The sequence below is a fragment of the Calonectris borealis genome, chromosome 3 (genome assembly GCF_964195595.1).
Source record: "Calonectris borealis chromosome 3, bCalBor7.hap1.2, whole genome shotgun sequence".
In the NCBI taxonomy this organism is placed as follows: domain Eukaryota; kingdom Metazoa; phylum Chordata; class Aves; order Procellariiformes; family Procellariidae; genus Calonectris; species Calonectris borealis.
Window position 1 is genome coordinate 127,920,432 of NC_134314.1, and position 22,387 is coordinate 127,942,818.

The 22,387-nt window shown below is 56.1% G+C and overlaps 1 protein-coding gene across 1 annotated transcript; it reads right to left on the reverse strand.

Annotated features, from left to right (window-relative positions):
• On the reverse strand, positions 1 to 1,861 carry SSTR4 (somatostatin receptor 4). The gene is made up of 2 exons (XM_075147882.1): positions 1,709 to 1,861; positions 1 to 1,285 (listed from the first exon to the last, which is right to left on the reverse strand). The coding sequence occupies exon 2, from the start codon at positions 1,243 to 1,245 to the stop codon at positions 1 to 3; it is 1,245 nt and encodes a 414-aa protein (XP_075003983.1). The 5' UTR covers positions 1,246 to 1,285; positions 1,709 to 1,861.
• Positions 1,862 to 22,387: the final 20,526 nt, after the last annotated feature.

The following is a 22,387-nucleotide window of genomic DNA, read 5'->3' on the forward strand; positions in this document are numbered from 1 at the left end:
CTAGAAGGCGGTGGTCTTTGTGAGGAGGGGTCCGGGCTTGCAGCAGGGCTCGGGGTGCACGGGCTCCTGCTGGCAGGGCAGGGGCGGGCACATGCAGCCCTTGCCCTTGTCGTCCCCCCGGGGAGCGGCGCAGTAGTCAAGGGGCTCTTCCTCCTCCTCCTCCTCCTCCTCGGCGGCCCCTTCCCTGGCGTGGCAGCAGCAGAGGCTGGCGTCGAGGCAGCGGCGCAGCACGCCGTGGAAGGAATGCCGGAAATTTTCGGAGAGGAAGCCGTAGAGGATGGGGTTGGCGCAACTGTTGGAGTAGCTGAGGATGAGGGAGGCGTTGTTGACGGTGGCATCCAGGCGGCCGGGCAGCAGGAGATTGACCAGCTGTACCACGTAGAAGGGCATCCAGCAGACCACGAACATGGCGATCACCATCAGCACCAGGCGCGTCAGCTTGCCCTCGGAGCGCCGGCGCTGCTGCCAGCCCACCCGCTGCGCCACCGCCCGCATCTTGCCCACGATCAGCAGGTAGCACAGCCCCATGGCCAGCACCGGCAGCAGGAAGCCCAGCAAGGTGGTGTAGACCACAAAAGCGGCCGACCAGGCTGGGCTCGGCCACAGGAGGTTGCAGGCCACCGCTTGGCCATCGCGGGTGGTTGCCGTACCGGCAAAGATGGGGATGGGCGAGGCCACCAGCAAGGAGAGGAGCCACACGCCCCCGTTGACCATCTTGGCCACCCGAGGCCGGCGGTAGGTGGCTGCCCGCAGCGGGTGCACCACGGCGATGTAGCGGTCCAGGCTGAGGACGGTCAAGCAGAAGACGCTGGTGAACATGTTGAGCCCGTCAACGCCCAGCACGGTGCGGCACAGGGCCCGGCCGAAGGGCCAGTGGTGCAGGGCGGCCGACGTGGCCACGAAGGGGATGCTGAGCATGAAGAGTTCGTCGGCGATGGCCAGGTTGAGCAGGTAGATGTTGGTGGCCGTCTTCATCTTGGCGTAGCGCAGGATGACGAAGATGACCAGGGAGTTGCCCAGCAGCCCCAGCAGGCACACCAGGGCGTAGATGCACTGGATCACCACCATGCCCGCGATCTCGCCCGCCTTGCCGCCCCACTCCGCCTGCCCCTGCTGCCGGCCAGCCTCCCCCGCCGCCGCGCTGGTGTTGGGGGGCACCTCGGAGGCGGCCCAGCTGGATACGGTCCAGAGGGGCACGCCGGCCACCTGGGCCCCCGCCGGGAGCTGCTCAGCGTCGGCGTTCATGCTGGGAGGTGGTCCATGGAAGGGATGCCGCTGGGGATGGGTGCCAGCCTGCGGGCAGGGCACGGGCAGAGAGAGAAGGGGATGAGAGCTGCGGTGCGCGGCAGATGCAAAGCACGCTCCCCTGCCTTCCCCCTCAGGCCATGGCCGCGTGCTTCGGGCAGCTCCGGCCGTGGCCCCCCTGCTCCCTCCATCCAGCCCCCTCCCTGCCTGGGCACCTTCACGTCATTCCTCAGGGCAGCAGCATCCCTCTCCAGGCCGGAGCATCCCATTTGGGGTCTTAGGGGCTGCGGGCGTGGGGTGTGCATTAACCGTGCGTGGGGTGGCATCTCAGCTGCCAGCGGCAAACCGGTGGCATGACCTGGGAATCAATGCCGCCATCCGCCGTAATGAACCTCTACAAATCTCAACCGTTTCATTAACCCCTGCGGGGACAGCAAACGGATGGAGAAACCGAGCTGGAGATATTTTACCTCTCAATCCTCCAGGGATTGAAAGAGCCTCCCGCCTGGCTCCCGGGGGGCAGCAGCAGGCGCCGGGAGCTGCTCCGGTGGGATCCGCGGGCTGTTGGCAATGCAAAGTCCTGCTTGACCTGAATCAGATGACCAGGAGGATCCGGACCTTTTAAAGTGAAAGACAGACCACGCTTGCCGGAGGGGAATACAGGCTATCCTAGCTGACCCCCATCACCTATGCCATGAAAATCAGCGTTCCCATGAAAAATAAATAAATAAAATTTTAAAATTCCAAGTTTCTCATTTACGCTCTCCGCTTTCCAATCGAAAATAAAGCAGCAGACGTACCCTTCCCCCTTCTCGCTCAGGCGTGCGGAATTCTGCTGGCTGTGCCCACGGCGAGGGGACACGCCGTCCTGCGGGGCTCTGCCGGCGCGGACCCCTCCTGCCGCCCCGGCCCCGCGCTGCGGGCACTGCGGCGGGCGGGATGCTGCAGTCCGCAGCAGGGGCGGGAGGGACCGGACCCCCCCCGCACCCCTCCTTCGCATCCCCCCTGGCACCGGCGGGTCCCTCCGGGGGCCGGCGGGGTGTCCCCGCCCGGGCAAGGCAGGAGATGGAGGCAGGTTGCCCTGGCGACTGCCGGCAGCCCGCCCCCCGCGCTCGCTCCCGCATCCCTCCCGCGCATCCCCGCTTTCCCCCCGCCAGCCCCCCCCTCCCAGCCGCTGCAAGGCGGGGGGGGGTGCAGGCAGGGACCCCCGGCTGGCCGGCGGCCCCCGCTTTCTTGGCAGGAGAGGAGCATCCCGCAGCACCGGGCCGCCCAACCCCGGGGACGGGGAGGCGGCGGGGCGAGGGCCAGCCCAGGCCTGGCCCCGAGGCCCCTTATGCACCAAAAACCTCACCCCAAAACGAAGTCGATGCTGAATTTTGTGATGCAATGAGTAAAAAAGGGCAGAGACTGCATCTTTTTTTGTGTGTGGTTTTTTTTTTCTTTTAAGACACTGTTGTGTTTGGGTTGGTTGGTTTTTTTTTTTGGTGAGAGGGATCAAGGACATCAAAAAATCACCGGCAGTGGCTCAGCTCAGTGCCAGCCCGGGTCTGGGGCAGGGAGGACCCCTTCTAGTTGTCTGCGGGGCTGGGGACTTTCTGATGGTGCAGCCCTAAGCCTACACTCCATCGCTCCCTCCCGCTCCGGGTCACCAAGAGATGGAGCAAAGGACCTTTTTCTCGGTTGTCCGCGTCTCATGCTCCCAAGTCACCGTGTTGGGTGAGCGCCTCCGGGTCACGGAGGTTTTGGGAAGTCAGGGTGGAGCTGTGAGCTGGCCGCGAGCTGGCTGAATCAGCTCATTTGTGCGGGGAGGGGGTTCTGACCGCAGATAAATGCATGTATTATATTACTGAGAACAGGCTCGACGTGCATGGGAAAGCAGGTGCATTTTTCTTCTTGGTGCTTAAATATATGACCATAGTTAATTGCGCAGCTGGCAAAGATGTTTTGGCTCTGACATCCCGGCTTAAATATCGTGGATGTGGAGAAGCACAGAAAGTGCTGGTACGCAGAGCTGCAGGACCGCGGCACCAGGAGCGGAGCACCCCGTCTCCGCACCCCGCTCCCCTCTGCCATCTCTGTGGGGTCTTTTACTGGGGGGAAAATGACACTCCGATGACACAAAAGTTCCCAGCGTCGGTGGCTGCCGGGCTGGCCGCGGAGGCCCAGGAGGGGCACCGTGCTCCAGGGGTTCCTGTTGCAGCCGGCGACCGGAAAATGTGTAATAAAACAATGAAACCGCCTGCAGATTACATCGACCCCCTCCACCTCCCAGGAGGAACAGGAAACTTTTAAATGCTCTTTTACTGTAAGAGAGGAAACTCCTTCGCAGCGAGCAGGACTTTTGCCTGCATTGTGCTGCTGGTACTAGTTCTTCCATGGAAAAGCTTTGGGTGGGGAGAACCAGGGATGAATAGCGCTTGCTTTGGCTGCAGGGGAACGTTTTGTGGGGGCTGGTGCCACGAGAGCCTCCTGAGGCCGAGGGTGCCCTGACACGGGACGGTTTGTTAGTGCCCTGGGAAGCACCGCTCCAGCAGCTCGGGAGCAGCTCTCCTGCTTGGGGTGATTTCCTAGGGGATCCTGCCCCCAGTGCCTCTAAAAGCTGAGTTTTTCTAAGCCAAAGTGCTCCCCGTGGCTGGAAGGATGACCAGCAGTAACGGCTTTAAACCCTCTCCTGGTGCTGCCCTCCGTGCCCAGCTAACCAGCCCTTACCCTCCCTCCTTCTTTCCTTCCAAAACTCACGGAGCCGAGAGATTTGAGATGAGAGACTCTTCACCAAGAGTGAATGATTTTAACTGAATTGCCTAAGAAGCAAAATCAACCTGCCTTCCCCCAAGTGAAGTTCTCCAGGTGGCTAATTTTAAAATAAAACAGAGGTCATTCCCCCCCTGAGATAGCATCAAATGGTATTTAAATAGGTTAAAAAACCCCCTAACCTCAACACCCTGCAGTACTAAAAATTGGCTTTGCCAGGTGAAATCTGAAGCCTTCCCTTACCAGGGTATTGCAAACACACGACAAGCTGGCACATGGATAGGTTTTTTGGATGCCAAGTGTCCCCCCACCAGAGTCTGCACCCTGTTGCCGTGTAAAGCCGGGCGTGCAAGCGTGCCCTTCTCCAGGGGGAGAACGTCGCCTAACGGGGGCTGCGGCAGGCACGTGCTGGCGCGGGCAGCTTTCCCTCTAACAGCAGCCTGCAATCGCCGCCAGCTTAGTGTTTGTAAACCCAAGCCTCACCCTGCCCAGCCAGGTCTTCCAGCAAAAGGCAGCGGGAGATTGCTTTTTTTTTTTCCTCTGGCTGCAACAAAAAAAACCACCTTGAAATACAGCCAAAAGAGTTAAAAATGGCCAACGAAAATGCCTTGCTCTTCTCTGATCAAAATGAAAATCCAATGAAATATAGTGCTGGGCAGAACAGACTGTGGGGGTTTTTTTCCCTTTTAGGCTGTATTTTTTTTAAAAAATCTTTTCCTGAAAGAAAAACTGTAGTTTTGAAATGGAACAGGTGAAATATTCCAATTTGAAAATGTCTGAAAACTATACTTTAAAATAGCCCCCAGCTATTACCCTGCGGTGCAAAGGGGGTCTCCAGCCCATGCCAGGCTCCAGGTAAAGCTCGCACCGGGGATGCTGGTCTGGAGGAGCTCCATATAGATGTATCCAGCGGGAACATATACGTGGGCAATAACATAAGACTGTGTTGAATTAGCCCCATTTCCATACCTCAGTGTTGATGTAAACACTCTTCATGATGAGGAACACATCATTTCCTTCACTTAACGATCCCCATGGCTGTTCATCTGATTATTACCAACTTCTGGTTTCTAATCTGACCAGAAGCAAAGACACGCCGAGGGCTTTGCAGGGCTAAACCTGCCCCAGGAAGGCTGCTGGGGCTGAAGGGGTGCCCTTGAGATCTGGGGGGGTCACTTTGCCGTTACAAAGTGCAACCACTTTGTCAGCGTCCAGGAGCTGCCTTCTCAGCTGAAAAATAGGCTAATCCTTGCAGTAGAGCTGAGTTAATACAGAAATGACTCTGCCAAACACGCATTTTCTCCATTCTTAGCCTTTCAGGCTTGAATATAAAACCTGAACATCTTCGCTTTGCAGCCTTTAGATACATCCCCCGCTGGGTTTAGTTACGCAGAAGCCAAACACCTTTGCATACCCAAACCTCCGCTGGAATATTGTGCAGTTGTGAAGGAGGAGCAGGAAATCAGACTCAAGTGCCTGACCCCGCTTGTCCATCTTCCATTTTAGCATTATGAAATTACCAGTTGCAAGGGTTCCTGAAATAAGAGCGATCTCCTAAGGGGACGGCTCAGCAGAAGACCCCGCCGAGGGCCTGTTGCACCCTCATGCCGTAACAGCAGCGTGGCAGACGGCAGCGATTGCCAGCGGGGCTGGCGAGCAGCGGTCATCCCACTTCGGTTTGTGCACCTTTCTGATCGGAAGGAAAAATATGTCTAAAATACCCTACTGTTTAAGGGATTTCAATTAAATTTCAATTTAAAAATTTCAATTTATTTCACAATTTCAATTTAAAAAAAATCACAAAATGAGATAATACCATTACCACTGGAGCAGAATAGTCAAGCACAGAAGGGAGAGAGATTTAAAATGCCTTAAATCATATTACAGGATTTTGCTGCTTCCAGTTTGGTGCAGGAGCGGCCATGGCACTGCACATCCCACCCTTCCCCTCGGGCAAATATGTGTCCTCTTCAACGATTGCTTCCAAAAAGAGTTACCAGGAAGGGAGCTGAAAGCAGTGAAACTCAAACACAGGTTCTGGGCTTCTGCTTGCGCGATGGTACAGGGTAAGACAAGGCTCCTCCTGAAAAGCGCTGGCCCTTACAGAGACGTGAGATGCTTCACAGCCGGGTTGTGAGAACCAGCAGCTCAAGGCAAAGAGCAGCATCAGAAAAACCCAAGTTTTTCCCCAACTTCAAAGTGCCCATAGGAGGAGCATCACCCACTGCCCTTTGAAGTCAGGGGCGAGGCGTCCTCCCCACCCAGGCGTTTGGAATTTGACATTTTAAGTGGTATTCTTTTTACATTTTTCCCGGAAAGCTCTCTCTTGCAATTAGCTAAATGAAAAGCTAATTTCATGGAGAGGGGCACTCCAAAAAACGAGACACCCCCTTGGCACTGCGGTCCGTGGCCGGGGACACCCTGACGCCCGCGGTGCCTGGCTCCGTCTGCCGTGCGGCACGGAGAGCCTCTGGGTCCCGGAGAGCGGGGAGGGGAGGCTTCCGATGTCTCCGGACACATCCGTGCGTGGCAAGGGGAGCCTTTCTTGGGGGGTTTCATGGGAACAGGTGAATAAAATCATCTCGCGACATGGCGGCTGCTGTCTTTGAATTTTTTTGCGCACGCTTTCCTCTGACAAAGTAAAAGCAATGAAAAAAACCCAGGAATTCGCAGCAGGCTCTGCGCTGAAGGCCGTTACGGCTGTCTTTCTCACACTTAAAAAATGTTTGCTGGAAAATTCAGCCCAGCTCCGTTGCCAGAGGAGAGGACCTCACCCGACGTGGTAGGGGTCTTCTGCTCTCCTGCGGCACACGGCCACTCCTACAAATCGTCTTTGTGAGAAAACCCACGTTTCACACAAACGACAAGAGGGTTCGCAGAGATGTGGCCGGCTTCTGCAGGGCTGGGGATTTCCTGGCAGAGCACACGTATCCTTTGTTACGGAAAGCAGAGCTCGGCGGGGGGGCTCGGGGAGCTGTGCCACCCCGGGAACAGCCCGCGCCCTTTGGGAGCCCCATCCTGGCCCAGGGCAGGACTGAGCTGGGGTGGCTGTGGCTGGTGGGGTGCTGCCTCTCTCCTGCCTTCTCCTTAATAATGCAAACAAACGCCTCGCACGTCCAGTGGCAGCTCTTGCATTTTCATAAAAAATCCTTTCTTTCCAGCAACCTCATTGCAAAACCAGAGCTTTTTCAAAGTAAGCAAAACCTCCCCTGTGCATGAAAACCTCCCGCTCCATGAGGTCCCCCCGCAGCCCTTGCTGGGCTGCTTGCTGCAAACATTCTGATAGGTTTTTTTCTGGTCCTGGGGCAGGGACCCACTGGGTTGCAAAGGCAGACCCGAGTCCCCCAAAAGATGCTGTGCAGAGTAACATGTCTTATGCAACACCAGGGAAGGAAGCGTTATCGGGGTCCCAAAAAACCTGCTTAATTTCCCAGGTACAGCGAATAAAACTGATTCCTGACCCCGCATTTTGGTACCCCCAGGGACGGGATGATTTTCCCGCCACGCTTTCCATTGCGTCCCGAGGTGCCTGCAGCGCTTGGGTCCCTCGAGCAGGGAAAGGTCAGACCCCGGGAGGGTAGGGGGGGTTGCAATAGCTTTTTGGACACGTTTGTTCGCAGAAGTCTGCTAGATCGGCAGCGGGTGAGTTACGGTTGTCCCCCTCCCGGGAGGATGTCACCCCCACCCTTCCCTTCGGGCGCAGGGCTGAGCCGCCGGATGGGATGCTCCTCCCGGCCGCCCCGCTGCCAGCACCCGGCTCCTTCCCTCCCGGCCCCTTCCCCCCGGCCCCGCGGGGACCTGCGAGCCCCCGACCTGCCGCACATCCCGCAGCGCCGCGGGAAGACCTTCGGATCTTAAATACGGTTTTGGCTTTTATGGATGGAGCCGCGTCTTAGCCCCGGGGTCTGCAGCCTGGCCGGGGAGCGGCAAGCAGGGGCAGAGGCAGGCAGCAGGCAGAGCTTTGCCTGCAGCCTTCCCAGAAAGCCTCTGCAAGCTGGCTGCCGGGATAACCGGGCAGGGAAAGGTGGGAAAGGTGGGAGAAGGAGACACCGGCTCGACGCTGAGCTCCGGGGCATCCCTCTGAGTCCATCAGGAGGTGGGGATGCATTTTCAGGGGGGCTGGGAAAGGCAGCCCGGTCCCTGCCTGATAGTTTGGGCAGCAGCAAGGCAGCCTTCGTGCCTGCAGCCTTTCCCCCCCCCTTTCCTCCCGAGCCGGCGATGCTATGGGAGCGGCCGGGCAGGGAGATGGGCGGCTGCTGGTGCCTAAACACTCGGGGAGCGCCCGGGCAGGGTCCCCCCCACCCCGAAAGCTGCGAGATGACAGACGCCACATCCTGCCTTTGTTCGCGGCGGGCGGAGGGGCCGGGAGGTGCCGATAGCATCGTCCCCGGCTCCCCCGGCCCTGGGAGAGCCGGCCTCTGCAGCGAGAAAAGGATCTTTATTTTTTTTTTCTCTGGGTTATCTCAGGAAATCGGGCCGGGGACACAGGTCGGAGGTTTATCCCGAGCACGCCAGCTTGAAAAGGGGAGGTTTTGCCCTGTCCGTACGGGCTACGCAGGCTGGGAGGGGGGTGCTGGGGGGTCCCTGCCCGGGGGCAGCACGTTTTGTGGGCACCCGCCTTCCCGCCCCAGCGTCTGCGCTGAAAACATTGTCAAGATATTATCTTCATCGCGGCTTGGGTTTTGGTTGTGGGGAACCCCGAATCTTGTGTCAGTGCTGCTCCTGATCTGAATAACTGTTTGAGTGAGGTACCAAAAGGAAATCCGGCACTTTCTAATGACACCTGTTAACAGCTCGGAGGAAAAATGTAGAAGAAAAGTCGCTTTTTCAGAAAAAAAAAGCCTTTTACTCTGAAAAAGCCTCACTTTCATAGGAGGTGGGGCCTCTGAAAAGAAAAGCCACTGAAAATACCTTTGCCTGTTGATGCCCTGAGTTTCAGGGGCTTTAGTCTGGCTGGAAGCTAAAGTCGTTCTCAAATTTAAATCGAGCATCAGAGGGCTTAATGTATTGCCTCAAATGCTTCCCATTTATGAATGGCAATTTTAATTTCGGAGGGGCCTGGAGGCGGGGGGCTCTGAGCACCCTCGCTGGGAGGAGATACCCGAACACCGCAGGAGCTGACATACAGAAATGTGGGGGAGCGGAGTAGGACAAGCGGCGAGACAGTGTGTCGGGAGCCTGGAAGAAGTCCTTTAAACCACAGAAATTAAACTCTGGGCCAACAGTAGGTGCTAAACATCTCCTGTGGTTTCATGGGGTCATGTACGTGAGCAAAAGTGTAAGGGATGGAAATCGGGTACCGCTCAGGAGCGTAGTCTCACCAGCAGCTCATCTTTCTCCATGGGAGGGGAGGTCTCGGCTTTAATCTGGAGGTGATTTGAGAAGCAAAACGCTGATATTCACGTTGCGCTGCGGGTTGCAAGCAGCTCAGCAAAGCCTCGTGCTCGCAAAGAGCACGGGTTGGGACGGGCCCCTCCGAGCTGCCAAGTATTGCGAAACGGGAGGAGAAGGAGGCGCAAACCCCTGCCTGCCAGATGGCCCGGCTGCCCAGGGCGCGATGCGGGCAGCTGCCTGCAGCAGCCGGGGGGGGAAGGCTTGGCACGGGGAGCGGGGAGGAATCCCGGGTCGCTCCGGCCATGAGCGATCTACGGTCTGCCGGGGCGAGTGGTGGGGGACAGGGAGCCTGGATGGCAGAGGATGTTATTGCACGTCAGGGAGGGGGGCCGCCATCAGCTTTTTAGGAAAGAAAAAAAAAAAAAAGAAAATCTGATTTTCCTGATATTGTTTTGCACCTTTAAAGGAAATTCCAGGACTGGGAACCTTCAGGGAAACAATGAGCAGGGCTGGGGATGAAGGTGGGTTGCCCCAGATTGGCGTGGCCTCCTGCATCCAGGGCAGGTCCCCGCAACCCCACCCCAGCCCTTTCCGACACGGTCAGGGGGTCTGCCAGGGCACCCAGGCTACTGCGGGTGGAGAAGGGGTGGAGAGCTGCACTGCTGGCATCCCGCTGCCTGCACCCGCAAAGAACCCCACTGCCAGCATCCCACTGCCCGCTCCCCGCACTGGATGCAGGGCTTGTTTTTTGCTTCGCAATTTCCTGCAACCTTGCTTTTTCAGAAAACCACCCAAATTCCAGAGCAAGTATTAGATGTTGGGATGCTCTCTGGCGTTTCGTGCACAGGAGAAGTCTCTTTTTGTCAGAGGGGCCAATATTTCATCCTCGCTGCAAGTGTTTCTGCTGCAGGGGTTAACTGAGCACATCCATACCACTGCGCTTCTTACTGAGACGCGAGTTTTAGGAGAAAATTGTTATTTCTCTCTGCCCCTCCCCTGCAATAACAAAGGCGGCTTTATTTTCAATGCTATAAGTTTCCTGGGGAGCACAGCTCTCCCCTCTGTCAGCATCGGCCACACTCTGCATCCCTGCGGATGGGGCTGTGCTTGCCCAGTGATGCTCCAGCCCAGACAACCGATGGTATCGCTGGAGAGACGCAACAGTGCTGAGCCCGAGCGACCCGAGCAAGATGGAGTTCCCGCTGGATCCCGCAGCTCCCCTCTCCCGCAGCGTGTGAACGGCGTGCCTCGGGGGGCTGCTGCGTTCTGCAGGGGGTTTGAGCGCCCTGGTCGCAGCAGCCGTGGCAATTCAGCACCGTGGAGGTGTCTGCTGGTATGCAGAGGTCTCCTCCATTGCGCTGGCCACGGGCAACGCATTGGGGTGTAACTGGTAATGACACCGGGTCCATCAGCGCCGAGGTCCATGGGCTGGATGCAGACACGCTCAACTACTCCCCATCCTTAATAGGTTCGTTAATACGTGTTGGAAAGACATTTCTCGCTTCCTCTGGTCTCCCCGCTGCGTTTCCCTTCCCTCTGCTGAGACGCAAGCGTTAAATTCCCAGCTTAGCAAAACAGGGTTCGGTGTCGAATGCTTCATGTCAGGTTTTTGTGAGGAGCCAGTTCATTTACAAATCACCAGCTGGAAGTTATTAGGCCCTTAAAACAAAATAAATTACTACAAAATTGTGCCTCCCTGCAGTTGGTCTGCTATTAATTTGTGCTGAGTGCTGGAGCCAGCTAAACCCCAGCCCGCTGCCTTCCTTCTTCCCCTCTGGCACCTTTCTGCACGAAGGGAAGGGCAGCGAGACAGAGGGTGCGGGGATTTCGGGTGCCTGGTTCTCCATCGATGCTGGGTCCATCCAACGGTAGCTGCTTTATTCCCTGCTTCATGCTTTAGGAAGCAGCGAGGACTTGCTGGTAGGAAAAAAGAGTGTAAAAAAATGTGGAAAAATGGACTAAATAAATTTTAAAATTATTCAATTATTCTTTTATCTTCCTTGTTTAAAGAGGCCCAGGCTTATTTGCTCCCCGGAGCTGCAGCTCAATGCAAGGCTTTGCTCCCGCAGCGGGGCATCACCCCTGCACAGCCATCCTCGAGCATCGCAGGGGCTGCGCAAGCGTGCGGCCGAGCCCTGCACCTCCGCCCGGTGTGGCCCCAGCCCTTATCTGAGCCACCGGAATATTGCGATCGCCTTGCACGAGAGCTGTTTTCGGGCTGGCTGCTCGCACCCTGACCCCGCGGAGCCAGATTTCCCCCCTGCCTTCAGGGATGTCATTTTAGGAATGACAGCAGCCCATGAAGATAACGACCTGCTTTTGCTGGGAAAACTGGGGATTTCCTCCGCCGAGCTCTGCTTCTCTCGCTGTCCCAAGCAGAGTCCGACCTTCCCCACAAGCACCGTCAGATGCCACGGCTGGTTCAGAGCACCTCGGTACCACCTTGCGACTTCTCTTTAAAGCGATGCTCTGCGTCTGGGCGGTCCGTGAAGGGGGAAGGATGCTCGCCGTGATTCCTTGCCGTGAAGCAGCGTTGGAGCATCGAACACAGCACAGCTGGAGCGCTGCTGCCTGCGGGGAACCGGAGCTGGGGGGTAATTCATCGCTTTGGGATGGAGCCGAGGGAGCATTTGTCCTTTCCCTGAATCAGCTGGGAATGCGTTTATCTGGGCAGCCCTGAAGATGTTTCCTAACATTGGGAAAATTCCCTAAAATAAGTAGCCAGGGAATGACCCCGGAATAACTGCTTTGGTACCAGCCTGTGCTATGGGCATCTTTGGCTTCAGCAGGTTCCCAAGCCCGGCAGCCCCTGCTCCTCCTGCGGAGCCGCAGTTCTCAGCGCGGGGCTCGTGCCCGAGGACAGGAGCCAGGAGCTGCTCCTCTCCTTCCAGCCGCGCGCCAGCACCCCAGCTTCCCTGCGAGAGCATGGTAATAAAACGTGAGTCTCTACCTTTCGTGGCTGCAAAGAAAAGCCAGGGAGGGTCTGCCAAACCAGGCGGTGCCCAGGCTGATGTGTGCCCTGTTAAAAGCCTCAAAGTCCAGGTCATAAAGTCTTCCTTGGCACTGAAGTGCCACCAGGACCTGAATTTCACTAATGCTTTGCTGTGGGCCAACACACACGTTTTTAAGTGAATAAACTGTTTGCAAAAGCATTTCCTAGAGCTGTCCCTGTCGTGCTCATGTCCTCACCCTTCCCATGTTTTCCTCGGCAGCGGATCCAATTTCTTTCTTTTCATGCTGAGTTTGCCCAGAATTACAGAGAAATACATAAGCCCTACTGATTGGTATGACCTCATCCTGAAACGCTAATTCTGACAGGCGGTCTGAGTTCATTTTAACGTCCCTTCAGCTCGGAAGAATGAAGCGAACGTGTCTTTGCCCTGCCCGTCCGTCTCCGCCAGCGCTGGAGGGACCACGGAAAATCACATCCCCCCTTTCAGGTGGGGGATCGCAGCAAACCCCCAGCCTGCCGCCCCACGCGGGGCTTGCCGGGGGGACTCGGACTTCTCCCAGATCATCCACGTTTGTGGGAGGAGGGTTTGAACCTAAGGGTAGCAGAAAAGTAACACGAGTTATTTTGTGTCAAAAAAAAAGAAGAAAAAAAAAAAACCCTGCTTGTATTTCAGATTTCATTTACGCCTTCTCAGCCAAACTGGAAAGAAAACAAACCCAGGGTTCAATGACCGAAAAAAATGCTGGATTTGCTAAACAGGGCGAAGTACCTTCCTCTCGCTGGAGGGAGGGGGGGAACTGGCCGGGCCCCAGGGCAGCCCTCCCTCCCAAATAGTTTGACTTATCAAAAAGCCTGAAAAATTTCAGCTGAATCAGACCAGTTCCTGGCAGTCAGTAAGATGTGTCTCATAAGTAAAACATCCTGGCGCAAACACGTCGCATTGGCTCCGCTGCCAGCGCAGTTCCCGGGACCGCGATGTGACCCCCCCCCCCCGTCACATCCCCTCCTTTCTGTCCCCTCCGGGGCACGCGCCGCTGCGGGACGGGGATGCCGAGCCCCTTGCTGGGGCCGCTCCCCATCACTGGCACCCTTCCCAGCCCCCCCAGCTGGCACACCTCCCCCTCGTTGTTTTTTAGGGAATAACCTCTGTAGGGTCTCCCTCTCTACGGTACCGCTGCCTCTAGCAGCACTGAGAAATTGCCTCAGTTCTTCCTAATTCACAAGAATTAAGGGTTAGGGGGTTTTTTTTGGAGGTATTACTGCATAATGATAATATTATTAGAATCAGGATTGGGCAGGGAGAAGAAAATCTGTCCCCATTTTGCGATGCTCTGGAAACTTCCGCTTTCTACCCGCTTCATAGAAACATCCTTGAGCTTAATCTTTAAATTCCCCCGAACCCCCCCCTCGGGGAGCTGCCCCGCTGCACACAGACCCAGCTGCCCCGGCCCGCTTCGGTGCAAAGGGAAAACCTGGATTTGCTCGCGTGCACCCCTGGGAGCGCGGGGATGCTGCAAGTCCCGGGTGAGCCATGGACCTCGGGCTCACCACTTCGGGGGTTTTTAAGATCTGCAGCATCCGACATTTGTAGGAAACCTCTGAAGTCAACAAATTGCAAGGAAATAGTCCTGAGGGAGTTGCAAAGGGAGACCCTGTTTTCAGGCGGTGTATGGTTTTCCCTCTGTCCCAGCGTTAGGAAACGGGCTGGTTTAGCCCTCCTTAGCCCGCGTTTTCGGCCCCAGGTGGGAAAAGAGCAGGGGAGCCTGTGGATGCTGAGGGCATGGCACAACCGGGGGATTCATTAACCGCCAAACGAGGACTCCTCAGGTGGTTTTTGTCAGGGTGAACTCCCATTTAAAGGGTGCAAAGGGCCCTTCCCTGTGGGATGAGAGCCTTCTTGGTGGAGGTAAGTGCTGGGGGAGGCTTGTGGGGCTGGGTGTGATTGCTTGGCAGGGCTGAGGGGTGCAGGAGGCTGGCTGTACTCTTTTGCTGTTACAAATCTCTGCTGACTGGACTCTAAGTGCACCCAGGGAGCAGCTCCAGCAGATAAGGGATAGCGTGTCACTCCTTGGCTTGAAGCTCAGGCTGGTTTAACTGGCCCTGTGAGAGCAGGGACATGGTGGGCTGTGTGGGGAGCGTGGTGGGTGCTGTGGGGAAAAGCTGCTGGGTGCTTCTGTCCTCACCTTGCTGAAGTGCATTTGCAGTGCCGGCTTGCTTTGTTCTGTGTTTGTTGCCCCAGCAGTTTCTGCTAAAGAGCCCTGGAGAGCTGTGTGGCCTGTGCTATGAAGCACTGCCCTGAGCCTCGGGGGCTCTGCTCTGTTGCAGAGAAATCCTATGTGACCTTGGAGAAATCCTTTTGCTTTCAGGCTAGGGGCTTGTTTCCTAACAGGAGGAAGGATCTGGCCTTTGCTTTGCATATCTAGACATACTGCTGATGAAGCCATTGCAAACCGGTGCAGTGCTGCCATTGCAATGGAGCCCCTTTGCCTTCTGCCAGCTGCAGCTCGGGCTTTTGTTTCATACCTGTCCTTGGCAGAGCTCGGAGTCTCCCAAAGCTTTTCCATCCCCTGCCTGATAAACGCTGAGGGTGGGACAGTGCCGTCCCTTCCTCCGTGGGAGCCTGGGGCACAAGCAAGGCTGGCTTCACCTTGCTCTTTTGTTGCTGATATGGTATTTCATGGGCAGAGAAAAATGCTTTCAGGATCGTTATGGAAACGCGGGTCTCCTACAGACAGCCACTGCTTGCTCTTATTAGCCGCCACGCTATGCTTCTGTGCTTTCTCTCCAAAACCTGCTGCGTTCCCTGTGACTGTGCCAGATGAAGAGGGTGCTGAGTGGAGCCACATGGCTGATGAAGTGAGGGGAGAGATGCAGCAACTGCTGCTCGTGCTGCTTATCACATTTAATCACTGGCTGGGGAAGCTGCTGCCTCTGCCTGCTGTGCATGGGCTGCTGCTGCAAAACCCTGCCCAGCTTCTGCCGGCGGGCTTTGCTAAGCCAGGTTTGGCTGATGCAGCTAACCGACCTTTGCTGCCCACTTGCATGGTCTCAAGGGCTGGTGACAAAGAGCCAGAGGAGGTGACACTTTAGTTGGCACCAACTGTTTGCAAAATGAGCGTGGTGCAGCCCCCCTCTTCCAGTAAACCCTCAGTGCCGGGCGGCTGGAATTGCTTCAGACAGGACTTTTTGTCGGCTTGGGACTTCCCTGGGCCTGATGTCACCTCCTGGGGACAGCCTGCATCAGGGAAAGCTTTGTGGTCTCCCCGTGACTAAGTGGCTGCCCCTGCGAAGAGCAGCCCCACGCATTCAAGCCCCCCTTTGGTAGCTGTGCCTGGTTTTGAGGGGCAGCCGCCCGCGGTGCAACCTGGCAGTGGGGGTCTGCACCCCGAGGATGGTCCGTCCGTGTCCCCGGCGTGCAAACGCGGGGGCTAGGGGTGATGGAGCCGCATCCCCCGGGCGTTCCCAGCGCTTTGCCAGGCTGCCCTGCGGCGGCCGGCTGGTGCAGAGCCCGAAACGTGAATCTCTGCTGCCCTCTCCTGTTAGCTCTGCCTGGAAACCAGCCCCCCCCTCCCCGCCGCCCCGGGGTCTGGGGGGCTTCGGGACGCGTTTCTAGCCCTGGCTGGCAAACCGCAGCCAGGGGAGCTAGCTGGAGGCGTATCGCGGCTTTCGAAGGGAATTTCCCCATAGGCAATAACCACGGTTATTAAGGCTGCCGCGCATTTGAAAGCCCACCGGCGCGCTTTGCCGGCAGGTTGGTTTGCAGGGCAGAAGCCCCGTAGCACCTGCGAGCCGCGCAGCGGCCTGGCTCCTGCCAACGCTTGGGTTTGGCGCTTTCCTGTTACTTTATTTTTATGCTTTAGGGGTTTTTAACATCGCTTGCAATCTCAAAGCAGAAAGTCATTTCCAGTAAGGAAAACTTATTTAAGAAAAAACTTATTTAAAAGGCACCAGGATAGGACCCTTCCAAAACACCAAACAAGCAGGTACTGACAATTTTAAAACTTCTTTTCCCCTTCTAAAATACTATTGTTGGAGATGTGCTAAAACTGCACCTTTGATTAGGAACAGTTTTCTGGCCAAAATGTAACTGGCTGGAGGTTTTTGACCAGCTCAGTTAATGGGCAGTACCCTGCGGATTCTTCAGCACAGCTGCTGCCTTTGTGTTTTCCATCTTCAAACTCTCCAAACTTCTGCCCCTCTTACTTTGGGGTTTCTGCTACCTCATGGGGAAAAAATCAGGAAAATGACTGTTTTTGGTGAATAAAGGCATTAACAAAAAGAAACTCCATGTACTTTAAAAGCCCCCTTGCTGCTGGAGAAATATTTCAGGGAGTCCTCAACATGTGCATCCCCATACAAATAAGGGAAAAAGGCCTTTATTGCAGTCTGGGCATTTAGAATGTGAATAACTCAAAAAAAAAAAAAAGGGAGGGGGGGCCTGGATGAAGCTTGGAAGGTTGGCGGTGTTTCTGTTCATGTGTGCACACCGAGACCCCCGCTCCTGCCGTCGGTGCGTGGTGTATTACCTGTGTGGGTCCTGCCTGGTCGCTGATGCCTTCCAGGGTGCTTTGCTGCTGTTTTATCCCCAGAATACCTGGATGGTATACAACACCTGAATGCCTTTTTGCTCCCAGGTGGGTGAGGAGGTGGCATTATCTCTGCTCATAGGGAGAGGTGGGGGTCGGGGCTCTGTGTGTCCCCCAATGTCAGCGGCAGGGCTCGGGCGGGGAGCTGGGTTGAGCAGGTATTTGTTTACACGGTCTGGGGAACCACAGTGGTGTTACTTATTCCTGCCCTGGCTGGTGTCCCGGCAGCTCCTGGACGCTGGCAGCGCGGCGGTGCCGGGAGCGTGGCAGACACTGCTGCGTTTCACAGCCCCGCTCAATGCCCCTGTGTCTGCTCCTCCAAATATTCACACCTCTGCGGGAGCCCGGGGATGGGGGAGCTGCCGGTGTGGGGTGCATGGGTTGGGGGACAACCCCAGGGCTGCAGGGGTGTCCCCAAAACTCCATCATCCTGGACCCCCCCCTTGCAAGCTGTTGCAGAGGGGGGACACAGCCTGGGTTCGGCTGCCAATTTGGGCTGGGGCCGTGGCCAAGGTACACAGGACACGTCTCGGAGCGAGCACTGGCCAGGGTCGGCTCGCTGCGCCCCGTCTGACCCAGCTTTTCAGCCCACTGCTCCATCCGAATGCCTCTCACGTCCTCCCCGCGGGCTGGGAGACGTGGCACGGGCTGCGGGAGGCACAGCCCGGCTCGGGGCACGGCCGCTGGCTGGGCGGGGGGATGCCCCGTCTGCATCCCCTCTTCCCCTTCCCCAAGCCCCACTCGCTCAGGGCTGTCGGGTTCGGCCCGTGCTCTTACCCTTAAGTTAGGCTTTCATCAAAGCGTGGGGTTTTGTGCCCAAGTTCTCTCTCCGTGCTCAAACCTTGGCTTTATTGGCATAAATATTCGGGTTGGTCCATGGAGGGCTGATGCTGAATAAAGCATCCAGAAAAACCACCTGACAAAGCGGGGAAGGGGCAGAGGCATGGCACTGAGCAGGGGGCGACCCTTATGTCACTGGAACCCTGTGGATTTGCAAGGCTTACGCCTACAGGTGTATTTAATAAACATAAAGCAAGAAGAATAACCCTGCAAGCGGATGGCTGAGTGGGTATGCGTGCTTGGCCACGCCAGGCAGCAGAGCAGCGAGAGCAAAGAGCTGGATTTATCTCAGCTCCAGCAGTCGGAAGGAACCCCTTAATCCCAGATCACCCAAGACTGGACCAAGCTTTTAACCTAGGGAGCTAAGGACAGAGAGGGGAGTAATTCAGCTCGTTACCCCCTGCCCTGGTCCGGTCCCCGCAGCGAGGGCTTCGCCCGACTCCTCGGCTCTCGAGGGGTCTGGGGGTGGCGAGGCAGCCAGGCTGCCCTTCATCCCCCGGCGCCGGCCAGCCCCTCCCTGTTTGCCATAAACCTACTCGGAAAACGTCTCCCAGATTTGGAGGGATGAAAGCTGTTTGAAAGGATACGCAGGATGCGCCGGGTGAGAAATCTTAATTAATATTTAAATAGCGCGGTGGAATTTGTCTAAATCCTGCTAGATTAAATGCAGGCCTGGTAACGGATGAGCTTGGATTTCTGATGGAAATTGCAGCGAGCCATGCTATACAGAAACACAGCGGCCAAATGAGTGCTCAGAAGCTACAGCGCCTTCCGTATTTGGTCCAAATGCTGATGTACGAGGGATATGGTGCTGTTCTTCCTGATGGGAGTTATATTTGGAGTTTATCCCTTTAGCTATGGACAAAACCGATAGAAAGGGGAAAGCACTGGAAACAGGTGAAACTCAAAAGGCGCTTGCGGTCACCAAATCTCGCCGTTCCCTGAAGTGCCTCGCTGGAAGTGACGGGGATGTTTCTAGAGCCCCCGGTCGTGGTGTGAGGGTTTCCCTTGCTAGTGCAACAAAGAAAGAGAAGGAGGGTTTCCCTTCCTGTTGTGAAAGAGGGGCCATGACGGCTTCGTGTTAAATCCCTTAATATTCCCCAATTTTTCCCTGGGTGCGTGTCTTCTCCGCCTCAAGCCGCAGCTTTTCGCGGTGCCTTTCTTCCAGCCCAGCCGGGGCATTTCTGGGAAGAGTGGGATGAAGTCAGGACAGAGGGATGCATTTATCCCCCCCCCACCGCTCGCTGTAAGGCCGAGGTGACATCACTTCGCCAGTCACTCACACCATATTAATTTAGCTGCACCTTATTTTGGAGAGCTGGAGCCCGAGTCTTTGCCATTTCCTATGGTCTCCTCAAGCTGGCTGAGGTTTCCTGGCTGCCAAGACAGAGAAGCAGGCAACTTTTATGGCGGGGCACCGCTGAAACCCAGCTGGGGATGAATAGAGCCCATAAATAGAAAACCTGGAGCTGCTCCCCTTGCAGAGCAACTCTGCCCAGGCACGCTCCGGCTGGAGGAAACCAGAGAGCCGGAAAGCATCTCGCCCTGCCCCTGGTCCCCCCCGTCAGGGCGGGCCAGGTCTGCGGGGACGGTGGCTGCTGGCCACGGGGATGGGCTCCGACGCCCAGAAATGTCCCCGGCTGGCCCACGGGTCTCCTGGCTGCGGAGATGCACCCTTGCTGGAAAGGGCTCTGCACCCCTGGCTCCCGCCTTGCATTGGGGTGCTGCTTTTGCTTTTTTCTTTTTTTTTTTTTGGCATGGTCAGACTGAAGGACTCTCCCCATTTCCATCCTTTCCTGCGGGCGGTGCGGCCCGGATCACCCACCGAGGGGAGGAAAGGCTGCCGCGCTCTTGCCGGGGTCCCGCAGCACGGGCCGGCTGCGCGTCTCCCTGTTTGCACTGGGCGAGGAAACACCCCTGCGCTTTCTCGAGTCCCTGGCACTCGCAGAGGAAGGCCCGCTACCACCTCAAAACCATTTGCAAATAGCTTCTGTTTGCTCAGACAAACACTGGAAAAAATATATGATTTTTTTTTTTCTCACAGCAGTGTGTTTATTGCCCTCTGCACTTGAGCACGGGCTTAGCCCCGAGTGCTGCTGAGCACAGTTTCTAATTGTCTGCTTTCGAGCTGGCCACAGTTTCAGCAGTTTTTCACGAGTGATTTTCTGCGAGCAGTGTAAATGCTGCCCTTAAGCCTGGCTTTTCGGCTCTGCCTCCTACCCACCCGCAGCGGCGAGGAGAGCGGGTTGGAGAAGAACCACCCGTATTGTTTAAGATAATGCAAACTGGGCTGGAGAGGGCATCCCCCTCGCCTTCCCGGGGGCAGGGGTGGGATGCCGGTGCACTGCAAGCCCCCTGCCCGCGTCTGGCTGCGCGCTCCGCGGAGAGCCTGGGAACGCGCTTAAATCCACCGTGGCGCAGGCTTAGCGTTGAAGTGCGAGCTTAGCGCCCATTGACTCACGGGCTTTACTTACTGTATGCACAGCTGGAGAAAAAAATAACTCCCCGGTTCAATCGCATAGTTAATGCCCTACCTGAGGAAATGTTTTTTCCTGCCTGAAGTCGGAGCGAGGTCTGGCAGCTGGGCGAGCAGAAAGAGGCCTTCAGGCTTGGCTGCTGTTTGCTCAAGCAAACAGCTGTGGCAGCATCGGATGTTACCAGCTCTCCCAGTTGCATCCCTGTGCTGGTCGGGAAGGATCTTTTCAGCATCCCTGTGCTGGTCGGGAAGGTGCCCTCTCCTCCCTATTTGATATTCAGCGTTTTACATGGCATTCAGCATCTCCGAAGCGGGGATGCTGTGGTCCAGGGGTGCCTGCCCTCCTGCTGTCCTGGCAGAGCATCCTCTGCCAGGGGCTCAGGAGGGCGGGCGATGCTTAAAACAGCTTTTTTTCACCTCGTTGAGCCCCACAGTGTGGTACCTCCGAGCCACAAGCCCTTCTGAGCCCAGTGGCCGAGCCACCTCTGCTGCAGGAGGTGAATGTACGCAGTGCAGCTCCCTTGGGCGGGGGAAGGTCCCCCTCCGGTCCCTGCGGCACGCTCCGATGCTCCTCCGTGAGCCGGTTCAACTCGCTGATCCAGCAGAAAACAAATCCCGCTGGGAAAAGGTGGATCTTCTGCTGGTTTAGTGAGCTAGAGCAGCTGGGCTGGTGGTTGAAGAGAGGTGGTGCAAGGAGAGGGGTAAAACCCCGCGGCCGAAAGCAGAGCTGCTGCGGGGCTTGGTGCCCGTGAGCCGAAGGAAAAGAAATGCGATTTATTTTTTTCTTTCAACCAAATGGCTTCAGCTGGATCACAGTGCTGCTGCGCCTTGAGCCGTCACAGGATTTCCTTCACTCTGTGGTGCATTAATTATAAATATTCTGCAAATTGCAAGGTGTTTATAGCCCCAGGGGCAGGGCAGCATCCACAATGGGAGTGCTACAGGTGTGTATTTTTGCTGGCCACCTCCAGGAGCAGCATAGCCCAGTGAAAGGGCAGAATTTTGAGCATTGGCTCGTCCTGGCCCTGCTAATGGCCTTGACTTCTAGACCTCGGTTCCTTTGTCCGCAAACCAACATGATGCGGCTGGGAATGTGCCAGGTATTACTAATACAGATTATTACAATAACGTGTGGTCTGGTGTGTAAATTTGGAATGCTTCCCTGAAGAAAATCACCCAGATACTAAAAGAAAACATGAGATTTTACTGTGTTAGGTCAGAGATTTCAAGGGGGTTTGAATTTGCTCAAATACTGTGAAATTTCAGTGGGATTTGAGAAACAAATCTCCTAAATCCTGGTGAAAGGGGTTTCCACAACAGCAGTGGCTTTTCTCTCCCCGCCTTGCTTTTATCTAGCAGATGAACAAATAAAAACAACCGAGGAAGTAAGGGGAAGGATGCTGCAAGGGGCAGGAGGCTGCTATCTAAGCTGTGTTATTACAGAGAAAATGACCTGGCACTGAAAGAATTAAAATAATGTCATTCCTGTTTGCTCTGGCTCATTTTTAATACGCCAGTCACCTTGACATTTCTAAAAGAATTTTTCAAGTATGTAAGTTCAAAAATTATGCAACTTGACAAAAGCAAAGGGGATATTTGAGGCTGGTGGAATAAATTGGGAGCTGGAGGCAGTACGTGACCCGTGGCCGGTGCGGGGAGTGCTGCTGGTGCGAGCTGGGCTGGATGGGGCCGGCTCCTGCACCCACATCTGGGGGGACAGGGAGGTATAAAGGGGCAAGGCGAGGGGATGGGTCGGCTTGGGGCTATCCCTGGGTGCCAGTGCCAGGCGAACCGGGGCTGTTTGCCAGTGACACTGCAACAGATGCAGTCCCAGGGCTGCATTTTCTAGGGATGCTTTGGGTCTTTAGCATCTTGCAATTCAATAATGGTGTATGAAAGCAAACCAGGCTGGCTGGTGGCCTTCCTCCAGCGTCCCACCGGCCGGAGACCCTCTTCCTCTGGGAACATGAGTTGGGGAGGGGGGTTGGGTTGCCACACTGAACCGGGGCGGGGGCAGATCTGCACCCCCACGGCGCAAGCCGAAGCCGGGCGATTGCTCATGCAGAAGCCACGGAGGAGATCATTTGCCTGTGTAATTGTATGCTTTGCTGTTAAGCGTATTGATTCTGAAAAGTTAATCAGACAATTTGGAGGTGCTATATCTAAAAATATAAAATCCCATTAAACTGATTAAATTAAAAC